We start from the raw sequence: 17,949 nt of genomic DNA on the forward strand, positions 1-17,949 counted from the left end.
TAAATACCGCAAGCCTGAACGTGAAGGATTCCCCATCCTTATGAACTGTGGGCGTGGACTTGTAGATTTTTGAAGGGTGGGTCATACAAACTTAATCTGAAAGAGTCACAAATACACAGCCCCTCCCAACCCCACAAAGCAACTTGAAGCCTGTACAGAATTACAATGACTACTAGTAAAGAGACTTATTACCACACTCCCTGGGAAAACAGAGCTTCTTGCTAGATCAGGAGACTAGTTTTGAAGTTGCTATCCTGCGAGGCAAAGTGTCCACTTGATTCTTGTTGGATGCACCAGGATGTTGCCTATTCAAGCCATTTTGCGTTGGGTAACACGAAGCTGTGAAGTCTAGGAAAAGACTGATTAACGCCCCACAACCCACCCTCCCATTACCCACAAGATGTGCATGAAACCCCATTTACAACACGTTTCAAATAGTGTGGAATTTATAAACAATCTGGTGACTTAGAGAACAATACCAAATACCTTCCTACATTTCTTTAAACTGCAGTGGATGCACCTGATCCTGATCCATAGCACTATAGCAAATGAGTTCAACTTGTACCGAGTGGCTAGCACAGGGGGTTTCTTTCGATGATCAGCTTTTAGGGGCTGGGCCTGTGAAAAGAAGAACTCGAAAAACGTTTTAAATACCCCCGCCCCCTCCCCTTAACCCAAAAATGTTTTGCTAGCCAGGATCAACTAGAAGTTCAACACAATAATTGCACAAATACTCTATACTAGACAGCATGGGCAATGATGAATTAATGTACAGGATAGTTACACCCACATGTACATTTCATGCATTAACTCACTGCTGGGGTTAAGAGGTAGATGTAGCTGATCTGTACCACTGAGACGCAGTTGACGCACTGAAGGGTTGCTGAATACACACATCAATCGGCCGCACAGGAGACCATCCACTCTCACACTCCAATGCCGAGAACTTCTTTGGGGAAGACCTATGAACAACAAAGGACTGCCTCGCCCTCCGGCTGGGGGAACTACTTGTGATCGCAGGGGTAGAGAAGTCCGATAAGATGTTCTTCTCGCCAGCACACTATCAAGGCATTCACCACAGCAGACACCACCACACTCATGTCAGCGCACAACAGGAGGGGTGACCACGGTACAAAACGCTTTACACGGCTTGCCTGAAAAGAGGAAGAAGAGAGCGGTGCGAGAAATTGTGCTCTATAATAGGTGTTTCTAGAAAGTGGATTATAAACTAAATACCTGAGAATGTCACAGAGATACCTCTACCCCAATATACAAACCACCGCCATGCGTTAAACTTGTGAAGCTAGAAGACACTCGTGAGCCCTTTCCCACCCTCTCATCACTGGCTGGCTGGCTTGCTTGCTCTGGAACTGCTGCAACTGCTTCACCGATGGCCACTGTGCTGCTACCCTGCCCTGCGCCTCTGGCTCCCTCTGGTGTACACTCGGCGACAGCTGCTGCTGCTGCTTCCTGCCCTCTTGGGTCCCCTCTGCTTTTCCTTCCATGCCCTCTGGTCCTGTCCTGCCTGGCTCCACTCTGGTCCTCCCCGTGTCCCATGGCCTCGCTCCGCGCTGGTCCTGAGATCTTCCTCTAATAACTAAGTCCATTCTTCCTCACAATAACTAAGTCCATTCCTTCCCTCGATAACTCAGTCCATTTCCCCCCCCAGAAAAAAAAAGAAAAAGAAAATCTTCTGTCTTCTCTAAGCAATACAAAAAAAGTTGACAACTGAAAACAAAAAGTCCACATAGAATCTGAGCCTGTGATTCCTTGAGCTAAAGCTCTGGTAAAATAAACTGATTTCTTCCAAGCCACTTTAAAAACTGCAGCTTTCCTTCTATTGGTCAAAGGAAACACTATCATTTGAAACTTGAAAAAAAAAAAATCACAAGCAAAAAGGGTAATGAATACACCACTCACTGGTGGAATTACAAAAAGCGCCTATATTTCAAAGGCCTAAACAAAGTCAAAGACTGACCTAATTTCCCCATTTTAAATATCTTCAAAAATGCTGATTGTCTCGATTGCCTCTTTGGTTTACAAACACAATCTTTCCTTAGTTGGAAAAAGAAGCCCTGATTCTATTCAGTTGGTTTAACAGACTCGATTTTCGTTATCTCAGACCGGTGCTTCTGTCCTCAAAGTTATTAACATATACTTTAACATGTGCATTAACATGTACTTTTAACCACAACAAGTACATTTGTCATATTACTGCTCTTCATAGCTGATATGCTCTTTGCCTGCTGACGATTAAGTCTGCTTTACATCTACTCTTACACAACATTTTGACCTCCCTACTCAAACTGACCACGTCAGTCGACTTGACGCTTCGCTGCTTTGTTAATTTCAAAATAGCCATTTTACTGAAACAGTACATCATTAACGGCTAATTAATTAACCCGTCTTATAAAATCAGCTATCGAAGGCTAACAAAGTAAAATACTTGCGATGGCTGGATGCAGCTCCGTGGGAGATTTCGAGAATCCTGACCACTCCCTTTCCATTTCTGACAAGTTACGTCACGCGTTTTTCAAATCAACCAATCGCCAACATTTCAGGCTCTACGTCACAGCTCCCGTCTTGAGCCGACTACCGTTAAGGATATACAAAATAACTTGGATTAGACTCTTAGTTAAGTACATATCGTAACCCAGTTATGTTGATATTTTGAAGTTACTTAAGACGTTACGCTTACAAGACGAACACTAAAAAGGAATGTTTAGACAATGTTAGCATCAACATTGCCATATTTGACTTGCTTAGCCTTCCTGTAGCTCAACAGCTAACAAAGTGTCGGGTTAGGGTTTAAAAAAAAGAGACTGACTTCGAATCAAGGCTAATTTTGACTGGCGTTTGCTGCTGAAAAGTTCGTTAGTGAACAAAAAGTCTTGTGGAAAAAGCCACGGGCACTAAATCTTGAAAGTAAAGCTAACGTTACCAGCTTTCGAGACTGGGCCTAATGTTCACTGACTGATCAAAACGCACTACATTAAAACTATTTACAAATATTAAGCGAAGTAGTACGAAACGGCATTTCTTTGGTCGTAACAAATGAATATCGAAGTTCTAAAAGGAAAAAAGGAAAAGCGTTTAACCTGCCGCGTCCCACTACACGACGACGTTCTTGCAGTGTAGTGTAACACGAAATGGCGTCACCAGCAGTATTTATACTGTTTGGGTGAGTCGGCTATAGCAAGACGAGTTATTCATCCGATAAAAAGTAGTCCCACTTTCACATGAAAAACTCACTTATAAACTCACTTATAAATGTCGATTGAGACTTTCGAGTGGATTTCAAAACAGAAAGCCAATATATTAATCAATTAGGGGAAAAATATCAATTGGATACTGTTTAACATAGCACTAATTCACGAAGAGGTGCTCCTATTCAAACTGGCTCAGTAAGACAACGAGTAAACAAAGTATGGGTGTGTTAATATAGTCAGTTAAATTCAGTGTTTGGAAATATATGGACAGGAAAACAGTAAGGTCAATTAAAACGGAAAAGACGCATTTTCAACACACTGCACCACTGGAACGAACAATCAAAACAGCTGACGTCACACGAACGACTACGCGGATGAATCGTTAGTTGTGTGTTAGACGGTCCGACAAACCGGATCAAACTAGAATAGTTTGGTTGAATTGCCCGATCTACTTCCCATTTACCGCAATGATATGCTGTTTGTGATTGATGAACAATAGAAAACAGCCAACTCATCTCATCGCATCTGTAACTTGGATGGCCTATGCGAACTATTTTTCTTTATGGTAGATTGCTTAGTAGTTGTCGTAAAAGCTGCTGGTCCGGGCAGTACTTTTTCATCAAATGTTTCAAGTGGTGTCAAATTTTAGGCTGTTGTGTAGTTATTGACCCATTTATACAATCTTTCATGGTATTGGTCAGGGTTTTAGTGTCAAATTTAACGTTTACTTAAGTGATACGCCATTGCAGTGTTAATGCAGCTTACAGAGTGTACGTGACCAAACTAGAAATATCCAGACACAGCCAGTGCTTGGGAGTGTGTTGCTGTTACAGGGTGGAAAATTACCAGTACAGAAAGCCAAAATGACAGTTACGTTTGTTCACCGGCAGAGGGCGCAAGGTGCAGTAAACACATGCCATTTGTGTTTTCATCTGATGAACTGGTTTTCAGCATTGATTACAGTACCCTGGACAAGTCTGGGCAACCTCCCTTATGTAACTACTCTCATGATAGCTCCATGCCATTGATCACAACAGCTGTGGATGAGTTTCAGTACCACCCAACCTAATGAATTGATCTCTTTCACGGTTGTTAGACAGGATATAGTCATTGACACACGTGATAACAATGCCACAGCAAGGCATGCTAAAGGCTCATCAAGACCTTTGTGTGATACTTGATCAAAGTCATTATGAAGGAGTTGTTCTCAATCCACAGTGAGTGACTCAGGGATTGTAAGAAGTCCTGAGACACGTTCAGTCATGAACTGAGAAGTTTTAGGACATAGGGATGAAGCTGCGCCAGAGGTGGAGTTGTGAAATTTGAAATACAGCACACCACCACAAACCTGGAAAATCATTTGAGAAGATGTTTATCAATTAAATAACTTGACAAAGAAGAATGTTTCGGCAAATCCAGCAAACTAAAAAGCTGACCAATCACATTGATGCAAACATCTTGTAAAAATTCAATCTGACTATTAACAGTCTTGATTATAAATTTGTATCATTGCCAAAAATGATATACTATGAGATAGACTAAAGGGCTAGCTACCACAGTACAAATCATATGATATAGGCCTAATGTCTGATGGCAAATGACATATTTACATTTTCCCATGGTATATACTGCCAAATCACCTACCCCCTAAGTGTAATTATGTAGGCCTCAGCCAGATAGCAACAGGAAACCTCTCAAAATCAATGGGGAAGCTGTGGGAAGTTCAATATATCTGGTTAATACTCATACTTGCTTTTTGTGTATTACCAAAACTGGTGAAAACAAAGTAAACAACAAATGTCACATAAGAGTATAGGATATGAGCATGAAGCATGAAGCATGAGGCAGCACCAACATATGGTCAAACCCCACTTTTGCATGATACATCAGTGGGTTAAATGAACCCTGATATAGATCCTGTCCCACAGGGCTTGATTCGATTGTCCCCTGTATGAGGACAAAGGTCTTGCTCTTTCATCTGGTTCAATAAGCACCCAGCTGTTACATCAGGCTTGATGCAAAATCAAGCCACCATTCAGGAATTCATACATTCCTGCTCATGAGCCGTGATTCCATTATTCCGCGGCCAGCCATCGAGACAGACAAACTTATTTACATAGGTAGAGACAATCTGGACAAACTGGATACTTTGCTGAAACGCTTGGAGATTTATTTTCTACTATTACTATTGAGAGGAAACCTTTTGAACTCCTTATTAGCTAGCTTACAGTGTAATTTATTTTCAGAATAGCTGTCCACATGCTGTCCCCATTTTTGTCGTGAGAAACAGCAGCAGGTCTGATCTGAAGCTTAGATCTCTGACACCAACAAACAAGTTGCAGCCTTATAGAGTAAAAGATTGTCAAAAAACTGGAACTGCAGAGCAGAGGACACAGCTAAATACCGACAATCCAAACAAGGACGGCATCCGCAGCTCACCAACAAGGAGGAGACAGGTGATGGAGAAGTTTTTCAAGCCTGTTCACAGCCCCTGTGGTCCAGACGAGATCATGAAGCCACGGAAGCACCACCACCATCATCACCCTCACCATCACCAAGACCCTCAGTCACACAGGTAGGTTAGTTACCTCCAGTCTGCCAGATTGGTCATCATATATAATGACAGAGGCATTAAAACATGAAAGTCACATATATCCTCAGGTTGACGTTATTTAGCAAAAGTTACATCTGCATGTTGGAATCAAATATACAGATTATGATGATGGTTTGAATTTCTAAATATGCTGACTATATACAACACAGTTATGTGTATCTGACAAGTACAGAGACAGCATTAAAGCTGCTCATATTCATGTGTTCTTGTACTGTAGGTACACAATGTTCGATGACACAGACAGAAATACAGATGAAAGTCATGGGCGACACCGTCACCATCAACACAGTCACTATCTCCATGACAGCCATCATCACGATGCCCACCATCGCCATCAAACACAACAATTTCACCACAGTGAAGAAGATGAGATACTCTACAACCATGAAACGCCTGTCTCCAGGGCCTACTCCTCTTCCCTTTCTTCCTCCTCCTCCTCCTCCTCTTTTTCCTCTTGGTACACGGAGGAGAGTGCAAATGATCCTTTCTCTCTCCGTCATGCTGAGCAGCCACAGCATTCCCTGTCCTGCTCTAATATTGCAGATGTGCGCAGAGGCTTCAGGGAAGACGAGCCTATTGTCTTTGCCACCATCAAACATGGAAAAAATGGCAGTGTGTGTAATGAGATACACGGGAGCCCACAAAAGAGGGGAAAGCATGTTTTGTCTTCTCTTGACCGAGGTCACAGCAGAAGCGATGAAGGTCCTCTGCAGGGTACTGAAAGTGACATTGGAGGAGAACGTTCCAGAGCACCGCACATGAACTATGGACCTCTTTATAAGACAGTTAGTTTGAACCGAAGCCTGGCTTTCAGTGAAGAGGACATTCTGTTAGGGGTCTCCAAGGGCCCCAAGAGAGCAGTGTCCTCCAGCCAGCTACCCAGCAAAGGCATCCTCAAAAACAAGGAGCCTCTCACTGACATTCGCAAGGCTAAGTCAATGGAGGTTCTGTCACCTAGAGTTCCCAAAGGGCAAGATCCCTCTGGAGAGAAGGGGAACGGGCTCACTCAAGTGGAGATACAGCAAGCCAGGGCAAATTTTGTGCAGGGGAAGTTGCAATTCTCAGCCTTTCTAGATGAGATTACTAAACAGGTTATAAGTCCATCGGATCTCACCATCCTGGGTGTACACAATAATAAAGCTACTGGGAAGACACCAGCCCCAACCCAAACACCTGGCCCAGTCAAGCCTCAGCTCCCACCGAAGAAACACAGAGAGAGCTCAGGGGAGGAGAGAGAGCGGCCTCCGAAACAGCACAGCAGGCATGAGAAAGCAGCTCGCAGCAGCTCTCGGAAACACTCCGACGGCTCCAACCCCGACAAACTGATCTCGTACGCAGCTAAGAACCATCACGGCAGCCCCCCGCCTCATCACTACCCCCACTCTTCCGGCCTTAATACCCACCATGGAAGCAACTGTAAAGACAGGAGGCCGTCGCCCACTGGAGGCTCCTTGTCAGGGGTCAGATATACTAGATGTGGCCCTCACCTCACAGATGGCACCAGCACCAGCCCAGAACCCAGCCAGCCCAAACAACGCCACCACCGCAAACAGCAGCCCGCTGCCTCCTACAGTCAGCATACCCAGCACCTCCCTCAGCACCAGCCTCAACAGGTGCACCCCGGCCCTGCTGTAGGGCCGGGCCTCGGATCTGAATCTTCATCCACAAAATCGGATTCATCCAGGGCCAGAGACACAGCCTCCACAGCCACCAGCCACAGCTCGGAGCACAGCGGTCGACACCATTCACAGCATGTGGGGCACTCTAAACAATGCAGGGTGAGTTTACTTTGATAGAGCAATTTCCAGTTTCAAGAGGGTAAAATAACATGAGACAGGAAAGACAGGAGTGAAGGGAGATATCAGGCCTCAGATCATGAATCTGAAAGTGAAATGTCACCAGTAGTATTAAGATTAAAATGTTTTAAACATATATGCAGATGCGGTTATCATAATGTTATAAGCTTTACTGATATTCACCACCTTTAGTTGCAGGAATGATTTACAAAAATGTGTTCTGGTTGTTAACATCATGGTTGTAAATATCTGAAACACATATGCACATGTTTAAATACGTAGATACAGCTGAATTCTATAATAAGCTTGTTTCTGTGTTGTCATTTGCCAGTCTTGGAAATAAGACATTATAAGTGACAAATAAGTTCTAATTTTTAGTTAGAAGTTACCCAACAATGATATATCTTACTCAGCACATATAATTTATCCACATTGATTCATATGATATGTGGTCAAAATGTTAAAATGTTTATCAAATAAAATCAGTGAATTTGAACAAAGGGTTGGAGAAACCTCATCATTATACCACAAATGGCCTTGAAATGGGGTATGTGTGAGACAGACACAAATCAAATGTGTTGTTTTCTATGCACATTGTATTGCTTAAAGATATGCAACAACAGGACTCAGATCAACCAAAACCAAGAACAAACAATTTCAAAAGAGATATTTCAATAGAAAGAACAGGATGAGCACATAACGAGTGGAGTGTTGCTCCTCTGTTGCAGACGCAGTGTAGCTGAGTCACAGGCTGTGTGGGATGTGTCAAGCACTACGCATTGCAAGCTGAGTCATTCCTCAGCAATGCAGCAGATGAGAGTGCTGCGCTTTTTTTTAGGGAAACTCCTGTTGAAAGCACCTGATTTATCAGTACAGTGGCGTAAATGGCACAGTTTTTTGTTTTCAAAGATCAGCCTTGAGGCACCGTATGCTCAATGAATCGATGTTTTAGGCAAAGTAAGAATACACATCACACACACGCTGAGACAAATCTCTCACACCAGCTCACACTAGCAGCCAGCACTCAGCAAACTGTGAGAGTGAGCTGGCTGGATAAGAGCATATATCACATTGCTCTTATGTAAGAATCTGTTCTGGCTTACACTGTCATGTACCGCTAAATAGACATAACATTACATAACATTGCCTTTTTCCATGTGGTCACTGTGAAGGATTTGGTCTCACTGACTTTATCTTGTCAAGTAAAGGTTCACTGAATTCACTCAGACACACACCTACATGTGCAAAATCACACATACAAAAGGGAAAATCCGAGCTACACTTTAATTTCGCGGAACTAATCAATCAATCCATTTCTGGGCATGGGTCTGCCATAACTCAGTGGTTTATTCAATCTGTCATGTCCGCAGTAATGGACTGATGGCCCATCCTGGGTGTATTGTGCCTTTTACACGATGCATGTGGGGACGGGCTCCAGCTCTCATAACCCTGAACAGTAGTGTGTACAAAAATAGCTGGATGGAAGGATGGATGTGACATCCATATTCTTGCTATTCATTGTTCTTTATATATCTGTGCTTTTTCACTTATAGCAACAAGTCTGGAGTCAGCCACTCCCAGCGTTGCTGCAGATTACAGACTCAGATCAGCAGCTTTAAATGGCTTTGTTCGAAAGCTCCAGTTGGCATGCTAACGCTGGATATCTGCAGCGCACGTTGTATTTGGACGGTGCTGTGTTTTTCATTGTTTTGGCTCTACTCCAGCACGCTGGAATTCAAATGGAACAATGACTATGAGGCTGAGGTCCTGACGTCCAGCAAGGGTGTTTAGGGAGTGTTAATGGTCACAAGTCTTACAGAGGTCATGGAAGGTGGATGTAGACGCTCTCAAATTAAAGCTGAAGACTGTCCAAATACTGAAGGACCGCACTGCATGAAAGGAAACCATGCTAGTATTATATCCTAAATGACCTAATGTCTCCTGCATGAGTATTATTCTCTTATCATCCTTTCATTCTGTTTCTAGGACACGCTGTGTGATGCCGATCGTCTCCAGTAAGTGTGTCACATCATGCTCTGCTCACATTTTGAGTGATGCTTTTTGTACATTTCTCTCTGGGTCATTCTGTTCTCTCTCTGTCTATCTTGTGATGGGTCAGTGGTTATTGATTACATGAATGAGCATCCTCTCTGTCTCCACTCCTCTTTTAACAGGAAGAGGTGTAGTTATGGCACTCCTTTATATAACCATATCTGTGTTTGTTATGTGAATGAATATGTGAGAAACTAAAGAGAAGTAGGACAAAGTAACATAAGCACCACATGAAAACCCTCATACACGTCCATTCATGCTGTCTTTTCACACTATTCCTCTAATCTAATTTAGTACAATTTAGCTGATTCACTCTTAAAATGGGTGCAGAGAATCTGATCTTCGTGAGTCTTGGTTACAACCTTTGTAGCAGCCATCTTTGTAGTGTTTGTCAAGTCTGACCATGCATGATGAATAGATTCATAAAATGGAGGCATATGAGAGACTGTCTCATCTGGAATGGTTCTTGAGCTCATTAAATGCCTTGATTATATACCTAATGTATAGGTATAGGTATTAGTATACAGATCCAAGATTGCAACTAAATAATCTCTAGGATAAATATATTCTCCAGCAAAACTCAATCTCCCATCATTCCTCTGTGTTCAGGGCGCTGCAGGAGGAGAATGCTGATCTTCACCAGAACTTGTTGCAGACTGTGGTTTGCATCGAGAGCCTGGAGGCGGAGTTGCAGAGGACCAAGGACGAGCTCAGCCATGTCAAAGAGAAATATAAAAGGTTTGTGATCATAAACAGAGAAAATTTCAACCTGCAGGATGGATTAACGTGGTTGATACACTGTCTTATATGCACAAATAAATACTGAATACTGCACAGGACAGGAAAACATCATCCGTGTGTGTATGATGACTCATACATAAAGGACAAGATGCTTCTGTATGAGGGGGAATAGTGTGATGTGTGCACACACCAACTCCAGAGCCAATTGTATTCAATAAAAAGCGATCAATTCAACCTATGACTTTACATAACAGTTTCTATAGATTCATTGATCCATGGAACATACTGGATAAAGCCCCTGTACGTTTCTGTGGGTCTTTTGGTTCTGCAGTGACCCATTTTCCCTGGCCAACAGAGACAGGAGGCTCAAGGCATCTGTCCTGTCCTTTCACACCCACCAGTGAGAGGCTCGTTGTGACCCAAACCTTGTCGAGCCTGTATTTATCACCAAACAACAGCTGCAACATACCAGGCACATACCACACCTTCTTCAACAGACAGATGGAGTGAATGGTCACCTCACACTAGACTCCAGTTTGGTGTCAGCTGCTGCATATTGATTAGGAGAGGGTTTGTGGGTGCCATTTGGCCTGACAAACAACTGTCTTTATCCCCACATGTAAAATAATAACATGGTAAAGTGGTGTGTATAGAAATAATACTAATAATAGGTCACTCAAGTTTATGGTTTCTTCTTCTTTCTTCTGTGGTTCTTTGTGTCTTGTAGCCTTCTAGAGACCCACTCTGGGACCAAGCAGGCCAATAACCTGCTGGGGGAACACCTGCATATAGCGGTGAGAAAACTTGCATGCAGATAACGTTGACAAAGCCACGGGTAAATGATTAGAGGGGATTTTGTCTCACTGCATTCACAAACCCTGAACTTCTTTCACTTTAATTCCACCTTCTTGCATATCTTGCTGTGTGTGTGTGCGCATGTGCAGTCAGAGAGCCTGAGCAGTGAGAGGAAGTACCTACTAAACCGCGTGTCCCAGCTGAGCTCAGAGTTGGAGGACGCGCACAGGACCATGGCAGCCCTGGAGAACATCAATGTGAGCACAGTGCCATCTACTGGACACCCAGGCTCACTTTCACACAGCTGAAGTAGACACAGAAGACAGTAAATGTCACCAGATTGAAAATATTTTACTAAATGAATTATTCGGGCGGATTAGTCTTAATTGTTGCTTATGTGTTTTATATGAATAAGTGACATCTAATATAATGAAACCACATCAGCCAGTGTCCAAAAATTCACATGTGAAACACAAATATGTTTGCAATTGTGCTGTATATAAGTAGTTAAAGTAGTTATGTTTATAAGTATATGGGCCCCCTCAGAAGGTCACAAGATAAATCTGGGGGTTGTGAGAACAATGTTCTGCTTCAAAAATCTAACAATTTCATCTATGTTTTTGATAAATATTTGATCATTTGAACAGTGATTGAAAACTATGAGGAAAGTTTAGCCTCCTAGGACCTGGCGTCCACATATGTGGACATCACATTTTGGGTCGTCTACACCAGGGATTCCCAAACTTTTCCATGCCATGGCCCCCCAAATAGCTTTAGCTTCTGGCCGGGGACCCCCTTTGCAAACCCACCGACAATGCTACAAAATATGTAAAGAAACATCAACTTTTAGAATGATTTTGTTACTTTTATTCACTATTCAATAATTATTACATTTGTTTAGCATAAGAATATTAACAAACATGTTTTCAACACTGTATTATATTCCCACTGAATAATGAACTTTTCAACAAACTGTTGACAGACAAGAACAGAACAAAAGAAATCAAACTCTCAATTGTGTGTGTGTTCACTATTCAATAATTATTACATTTGTTTAGCATAAGAATATTATTAACTAACATGTTTTGCTTTTTTGCTTTTTTTTCTTAACTTCCCTCCAATTTTCTGAGACCCTCCTAGTGGCCCCTGGTGGCCGTCCAGGGGGCCCCGGCCCCCACTTTGAAAACCACTGGTCTACACCACAATACTAAATTTTGCTCTACAAATTTATAACAAATGTCCTCATATGTGGACATCATTTTTCTCAGAAACTACATCATATAAAAAGATAATTCTTTGTTTTTACACTCATCAGGTTTCAATCAGCCCAAATAGCAAAGAGAAATTAAAAATGCCTGCCATGCAAGAGTTGGGGTCTGAGGAAGTTAAAGGACAATTTTCTCTTTAGCAGAGCTGATAACAACTGATAGACATCTGTACGTTGTGACAAAGAGCCACAAGCCGACACTGATCACGAACCACTGCTTTAATCCTTGTATTCTATTAAATTAATTAAAAAGATGCAAAAGAACCTGGAACGAGACAGGGTGAGGCTATGTTTCTTCCTCATTTGCATGGATTGAATTCAGAGTTCATGTCTGTGTTTGGTGTGTCAACCTCAGGTGCCCTGCTTGATAAAGGAGTTACTGGAGAAGCACTTTGATTCGCCCGAGGCCATGAAGAAGCTTCTGACGACTGCTGCTCCAATCAGCCATTCTGCCAGCACTCCACAAGCAGGCCAATCCCACGCTCCTAAAATGGATGAAGCATCACATGATTGGCTGACAAAATCAGAGGCAGGTCCACAGAGGGTAACGGCCTTCATACCATTTAAACAGGGGCTGCAGACAGCGGGAAGTGAAGGAAGTCTCTCAGGCCAGAATGAGTCCAGCCACAGCCCACCTTTCTCTGTAGCTGACATCAGCACTGCTATCTGTAAAAATCTGGCTGCCAGTTATGCTGCCAGACCACAACCTCTCTACCCCCAAAGCCAACAGCAGCCTCCCCTGGGCACTGACCATGCTGACACCCCTCCACACCTCCAGCAGGCCCACGTGGGTGGTGACAGCTGGAGTGGAAAGGGAGGGGTGAAAGTAACACTTTTGGAGCAGGACGTTGTGGATGTGACATCCATGTCAGCCCAGCAGATCCTGGATGAGTTTATGCAGCAGCTGCAGCCCCATAAGGAGGCGGGTGGAGGGAAGGAGCAGCAGGACGGCCAGGAGTGGGCGGGTGGAGCGGAACAGACAGGCAAAGTGGCAGACTGAAAATGTCATCCAAAAACGAGGCAGGATGAATGTATAGTCTCCTCTTATTGCATCGAAATGTGTATTCATTCATGTATGTCAGTGCTGTCAGGCGTAAACACTGTGACCAGTTGTGCTGAAGCTGGAGAAATCCATCTTTTTGCTTGTATATAATGTACTTTTATGTGCTCACAGGACTTTATAAACAGGAGTTCATAGAGAAAAAGAAAGAAAATTCTTTGCATGATGTTGAAATGTAAAAATAAGATTTCCACATAAGAACTGTGTGAGGAAAACAATTTACACAAAAACCCTTGCAGTAATAGAGAAGATGCAGTATAATTAATTTGCTGTATATTGCCTATTTCTATAATATTTGGTGCATTTCCATGTAGGCTTTATAAATATAATTCAATTTAAGTGATGATTCCGGTAATGTGTGCTTTACTCCCCTGTCTCCCTGTCCTGTTGACAATAGTGGGAATCAAAATGGCTGAGATAAGTGCCAGTGTGAGGAGATAAAATGAGTCATCCATTATTGTCAGTGATAACAGACATCAAGCTGATGTGAAGAATCACCTCTGACAGAAGCCTTTTTAAAGATAAATGCATCTTTTTCTCAGATAGAAAGAGCTCTCCATTCAGTAGAGCTCAACAACGTCTTAACTTTTAGTCTGATTAGTGCAGTGAAAGACAAGGTTTTTATAAGTCGGAGATATCAAGGACTTCTGTCAGCCGTGTACTTAAGTCTGATTTTATGAGAGATGGCTGCTCTGTGAGTTGATTTAATTCAATAAATGCCAGTTGAATGACAAATACTGATGTATTTGACGACCTTTTTCAGTGCAGCGCAGCGCTGAGCTAAATGGGGCTCACTTACCTCTTCAAGCAATACATCTGCTTTTGAACACGCTTCAGTGAGCTCCTAATAGTCATGTTTCAACAACAGCCTGTTGACATGATGTCACATTGGTGTCAACATCAATGAAAAAGATATTACTTCTGCTTTTGTTAATAATGATTCAACCAGGCAGAAACGCAGCACTTCCTGAAGCTTTTACAGACACAATCTCATTTGCTGAAGTTAATAGTTGTTTTGCATAGTTGTGAACAACTTTGAGCTGTTAGAGTGATAAAACTGCCCTTAAACTGATCTGAAGTTACTAAAAATATTCGAAATGATTCACTGATTTATGTGAAATGTAATTTTAGTTTAGCAGAAAATGCATTACTTTGTGCAAGTATTTATTGACTGTGTATGTGTATATATAATGCATCCCTTCCTTTCTGAAATATTATGTGGTAGATGTTTTAAGATCATGCACGCTTAAGAGACTTGAAGTTAATGTGAAGGTATTGGGACAATGTATATTGGATAGAGTGCAGCCGCAACACATTCATGTTATTTGGATCTGTATAGCTCCCATCTCTCATCAGTGTACACTTTACCCTCTGCATTATGCAGCTCTGAATACTGCAGGCCTGCATCCATTCAACATGTAACTATGTCATTTCAGCTCTTCTACCAATAAAAATAATCATCTGTAATTAATGCAGCATCTCATATTACAGACGTCTGCTCATTATTCATGATTTCTTGTTCTCTCTCTTCTTGTCATCCTCAAACATCATAAAGAGCACTCGCTCCTTATGTAACAAACAACACGGAGACAGCCTTGCTATTCTTAGCTGCGGTGAAAATGTAATGTTTTTTCCTTCTATATTTTATTTATGAAACATTTCTTTTTTTACAACATGACAAAACAAAAACAAACAGATGGGACTCACAGAAAGATTGCACATGTGCTCGTCAATCTGTGCAATGACTGAAATGTCCACGAGTGGACTGAGGGTCAGAAATAGAGTCCTGGCAAGTCAGGAGGTTCTAAGGTTAGAAATCTGAAATCCTAGCCGATCAAAGCACAATACAATAAGTTCTGTATAACATAGATCGATATAATTAGCTACTTTCTAATATTTTCAATAAAAGGTCCAGATCTTAAGAAACTCGCGGTGGGCTTTGGACAGATCATACAAAATTTCTTCAAGGTATTGATAAGAAGTCATGTCATTTAACCATTTTTAAAGCAGAGGGGAAACTATTTCTATTACTTCCACTCTGTCAGAATAACCCTTTCTGCAAACATGAGGCCTTGCTGTAATGCTGGAAAAGTCAAAAAGTTGGAGCGAACCAGCATGACAGAGAGAGGCTGTCAGGGATTAGCTGTCTGCTGTATGTGTCGCTGCACAAATGAAAAATGTCATCCCAGAAACTCTTGAGCTCGAGGCAAGACCAGAGGAGATGACCTCGAGTGCCGTCAGCTGACTCACACTTATCACAGGCAGCAGAGATCTAAATGTAATATTTGTCCTAAATTTGGTACAAGAGAAAGAAATCTTCAAAGCCCCCAAGAATGAGTATCCAAAGGCCTTTAATATCTATTTAGTTTTAATAGTTAAAATATCTTTCTCTTGTTGGGTGGACTGACTAACCAACATCTCTGCCACTAGAGGGCCGAGCAAGTTTGCTCATTATGTCAATATGAGCAAGTCTCCCCATTCGAAGACATCACTGCAAATGTGATTAATGCTGGTGATAAGAGGACATCAATGGACAGTTTCTTTATTTGTGAGAGTTTGATTTAGTTTTCTGTTTTGTGTCATAGGAGCTGGCAACACAAGACTGGCTTCAACCTAACTATAGCTCTGACTCAAGCTGTCATAAATACTTATAATAACAGTTTAATCCTATTGATGCAGCCCCACCAGCCGCCCTCCCTATTGCACTGTGCTCATAATCCCGCAGTAGCATAATTCTCCTCTCCCTGGTCTTACTTTCACTTTACGTGAACTAGCCACTCCCACATGTGGTCATTTATTTTCACTATTTTATTTCAGTCAGTTAATTAGTCAGTGGACATGTGGGCAGCCTTAAAGAAAGTAATCATCACATGTGGTGCACTCCAACACAGAGCAGGGCAGACATACTCTCATTTTTCTTTTTCTCATTTATTCATGTACAGTTAGATGTTGTGTCATCGTAATGCCACCTCATAAATACTGAAGGAGTAGGTTTTCTACTTTGTTAACTCGGAACAGACTCATTTGGCTGGGATGGAACTGGGTTGAGACCAGTACACTGTCAAGTCTGCAGTAGTGGAAATTTGCTAAGTACATTAACTCAAATACTGTCCTCAATACAATTTTAATCTACTGTGGTTTAATTGCATATTTCAAGTTTATGCTATTATACCTCTGCCCCACAACAACAGAGGGAAATGTACTTTTAACTCCACTCCACTGATTTGATAACCATAGTTAAAGCTGGGTAATGTATTTTAAAAGCATTTTGTTTAATTTGTTGAATTTCTCTTTATCTTTACAGCAATCAATAAATCAAACATATAATATCAAACTAAATAAGAAGAAATCTGTGCTTGTCACAGGCCCGTAATGAATTGATTGGATGGCCTACCTGCACCCACTCTACCTGTAGACTCACTGAGCGTGACGGACTTCCACAAGGCTCGGCAGGCATACTGCTAAAGCTATGGCCAGCTAGTCACACAAGAACAGCAGAGAAAGTGCAGCCAATAATTCCCAATTCTAACATGATCACTCGACCTCTGTGAATACCAACAACAGCCATGTTTGTATCAGTACTTGCCTGACCCTAACCCTTACCCTTACCTTAACCTAAACCAAACCTTACCCTAACCCTAAGCCACATCTTCACCCTAAAATTTAATGATTTACATTATTAACAGATTTATGTCCCCCCAACATGAGTAATACATTAGCGCGCGCACACACACAACACGAGAGAAAGAAAAATCTCAGTACTGATTAGGTATCAGAACAATATGTTTTTTCTTCTTTCCTCTCCCATTAATTATCTCTGGAGCCTTCAGATAATTAGTCTCTGTAGGTTCATCACTGCCTGCGACACCTCTCATTGCTGTCACATTGTTTTCACACTGTCATCTGATACACTGGTATTATAAAAAATCATCACAGAGCCAGCGTGAAATACACTTGTGTACTTCAACTTATGTGTGATTTTGATAGCAGACTGACTTTCACTTTGAGTATTTTAACATTGTGGTATTGTTATTTTTACTTAAGTGAATGATGAGTTCTTCTTCCAGCACTCATGTCAGACTTGGGACTTGGACTCTCTCTTCTAACTACGTATCTTTGTTTTGTCTTTTAATAAAGCAGTTTTGCCCAGTTTTGCTTGTCCACACATCTCATGACCTTGCTACCATTTAGCCTCAGCTAACTGTGTCCATGATATCTGTTCTGTTTGTGAGGCATCAACAGCGCCCAGCCTGTGCGAATGGGTTTCAGGTAAGTCCACCTGTCGTAATAGTCCAATAGTCCCTCCCAGACTACGTGTCTATCAGAACAAGTTTGCTGATCAGACACTGGCCTGCTTTCCCATTGGCCCCTGGACTTTAATAGGATCCTAGGGACTCTGTTGGGGGGATTACGGC

At 42.0% G+C, this 17,949-nt stretch overlaps 1 protein-coding gene across 1 annotated transcript; it reads left to right on the forward strand.

Annotated features, from left to right (window-relative positions):
- The first annotated feature begins 5,622 nt into the window (after positions 1 to 5,622).
- Positions 5,623 to 15,005, forward strand: LOC139331268 (uncharacterized). The gene is made up of 7 exons (XM_070962674.1): positions 5,623 to 5,784; positions 6,041 to 7,601; positions 9,606 to 9,634; positions 10,281 to 10,409; positions 11,140 to 11,206; positions 11,357 to 11,464; positions 12,830 to 15,005. Exons 1-7 carry the CDS (start codon positions 5,669 to 5,671, stop codon positions 13,472 to 13,474), a joined length of 2,655 nt encoding a protein of 884 aa, XP_070818775.1. The 5' UTR covers positions 5,623 to 5,668; the 3' UTR covers positions 13,475 to 15,005.
- The last annotated feature ends 2,944 nt before the right edge of the window (positions 15,006 to 17,949 follow it).

This window comes from Chaetodon trifascialis, chromosome 5 (genome assembly GCF_039877785.1).
Source record: "Chaetodon trifascialis isolate fChaTrf1 chromosome 5, fChaTrf1.hap1, whole genome shotgun sequence".
Taxonomy (NCBI): Eukaryota; Metazoa; Chordata; class Actinopteri; order Chaetodontiformes; family Chaetodontidae; genus Chaetodon; species Chaetodon trifascialis.

Excerpts from the sequence above, each read along its gene's own strand:
- LOC139331268 (XM_070962674.1), top strand. The coding sequence starts at position 5,669 with ATGGAGAAGTTTTTCAAGCCTGTTCACAGCCCCTGTGGTCCAGACGAG. Across the intron at positions 11,207-11,356 it reads GGGAACACCTGCATATAGCG|TCAGAGAGCCTGAGCAGTGA; the intron begins GTGAGAAAACTT and ends GCGCATGTGCAG. Across the intron at positions 11,465-12,829 it reads CAGCCCTGGAGAACATCAAT|GTGCCCTGCTTGATAAAGGA; the intron begins GTGAGCACAGTG and ends TGTCAACCTCAG.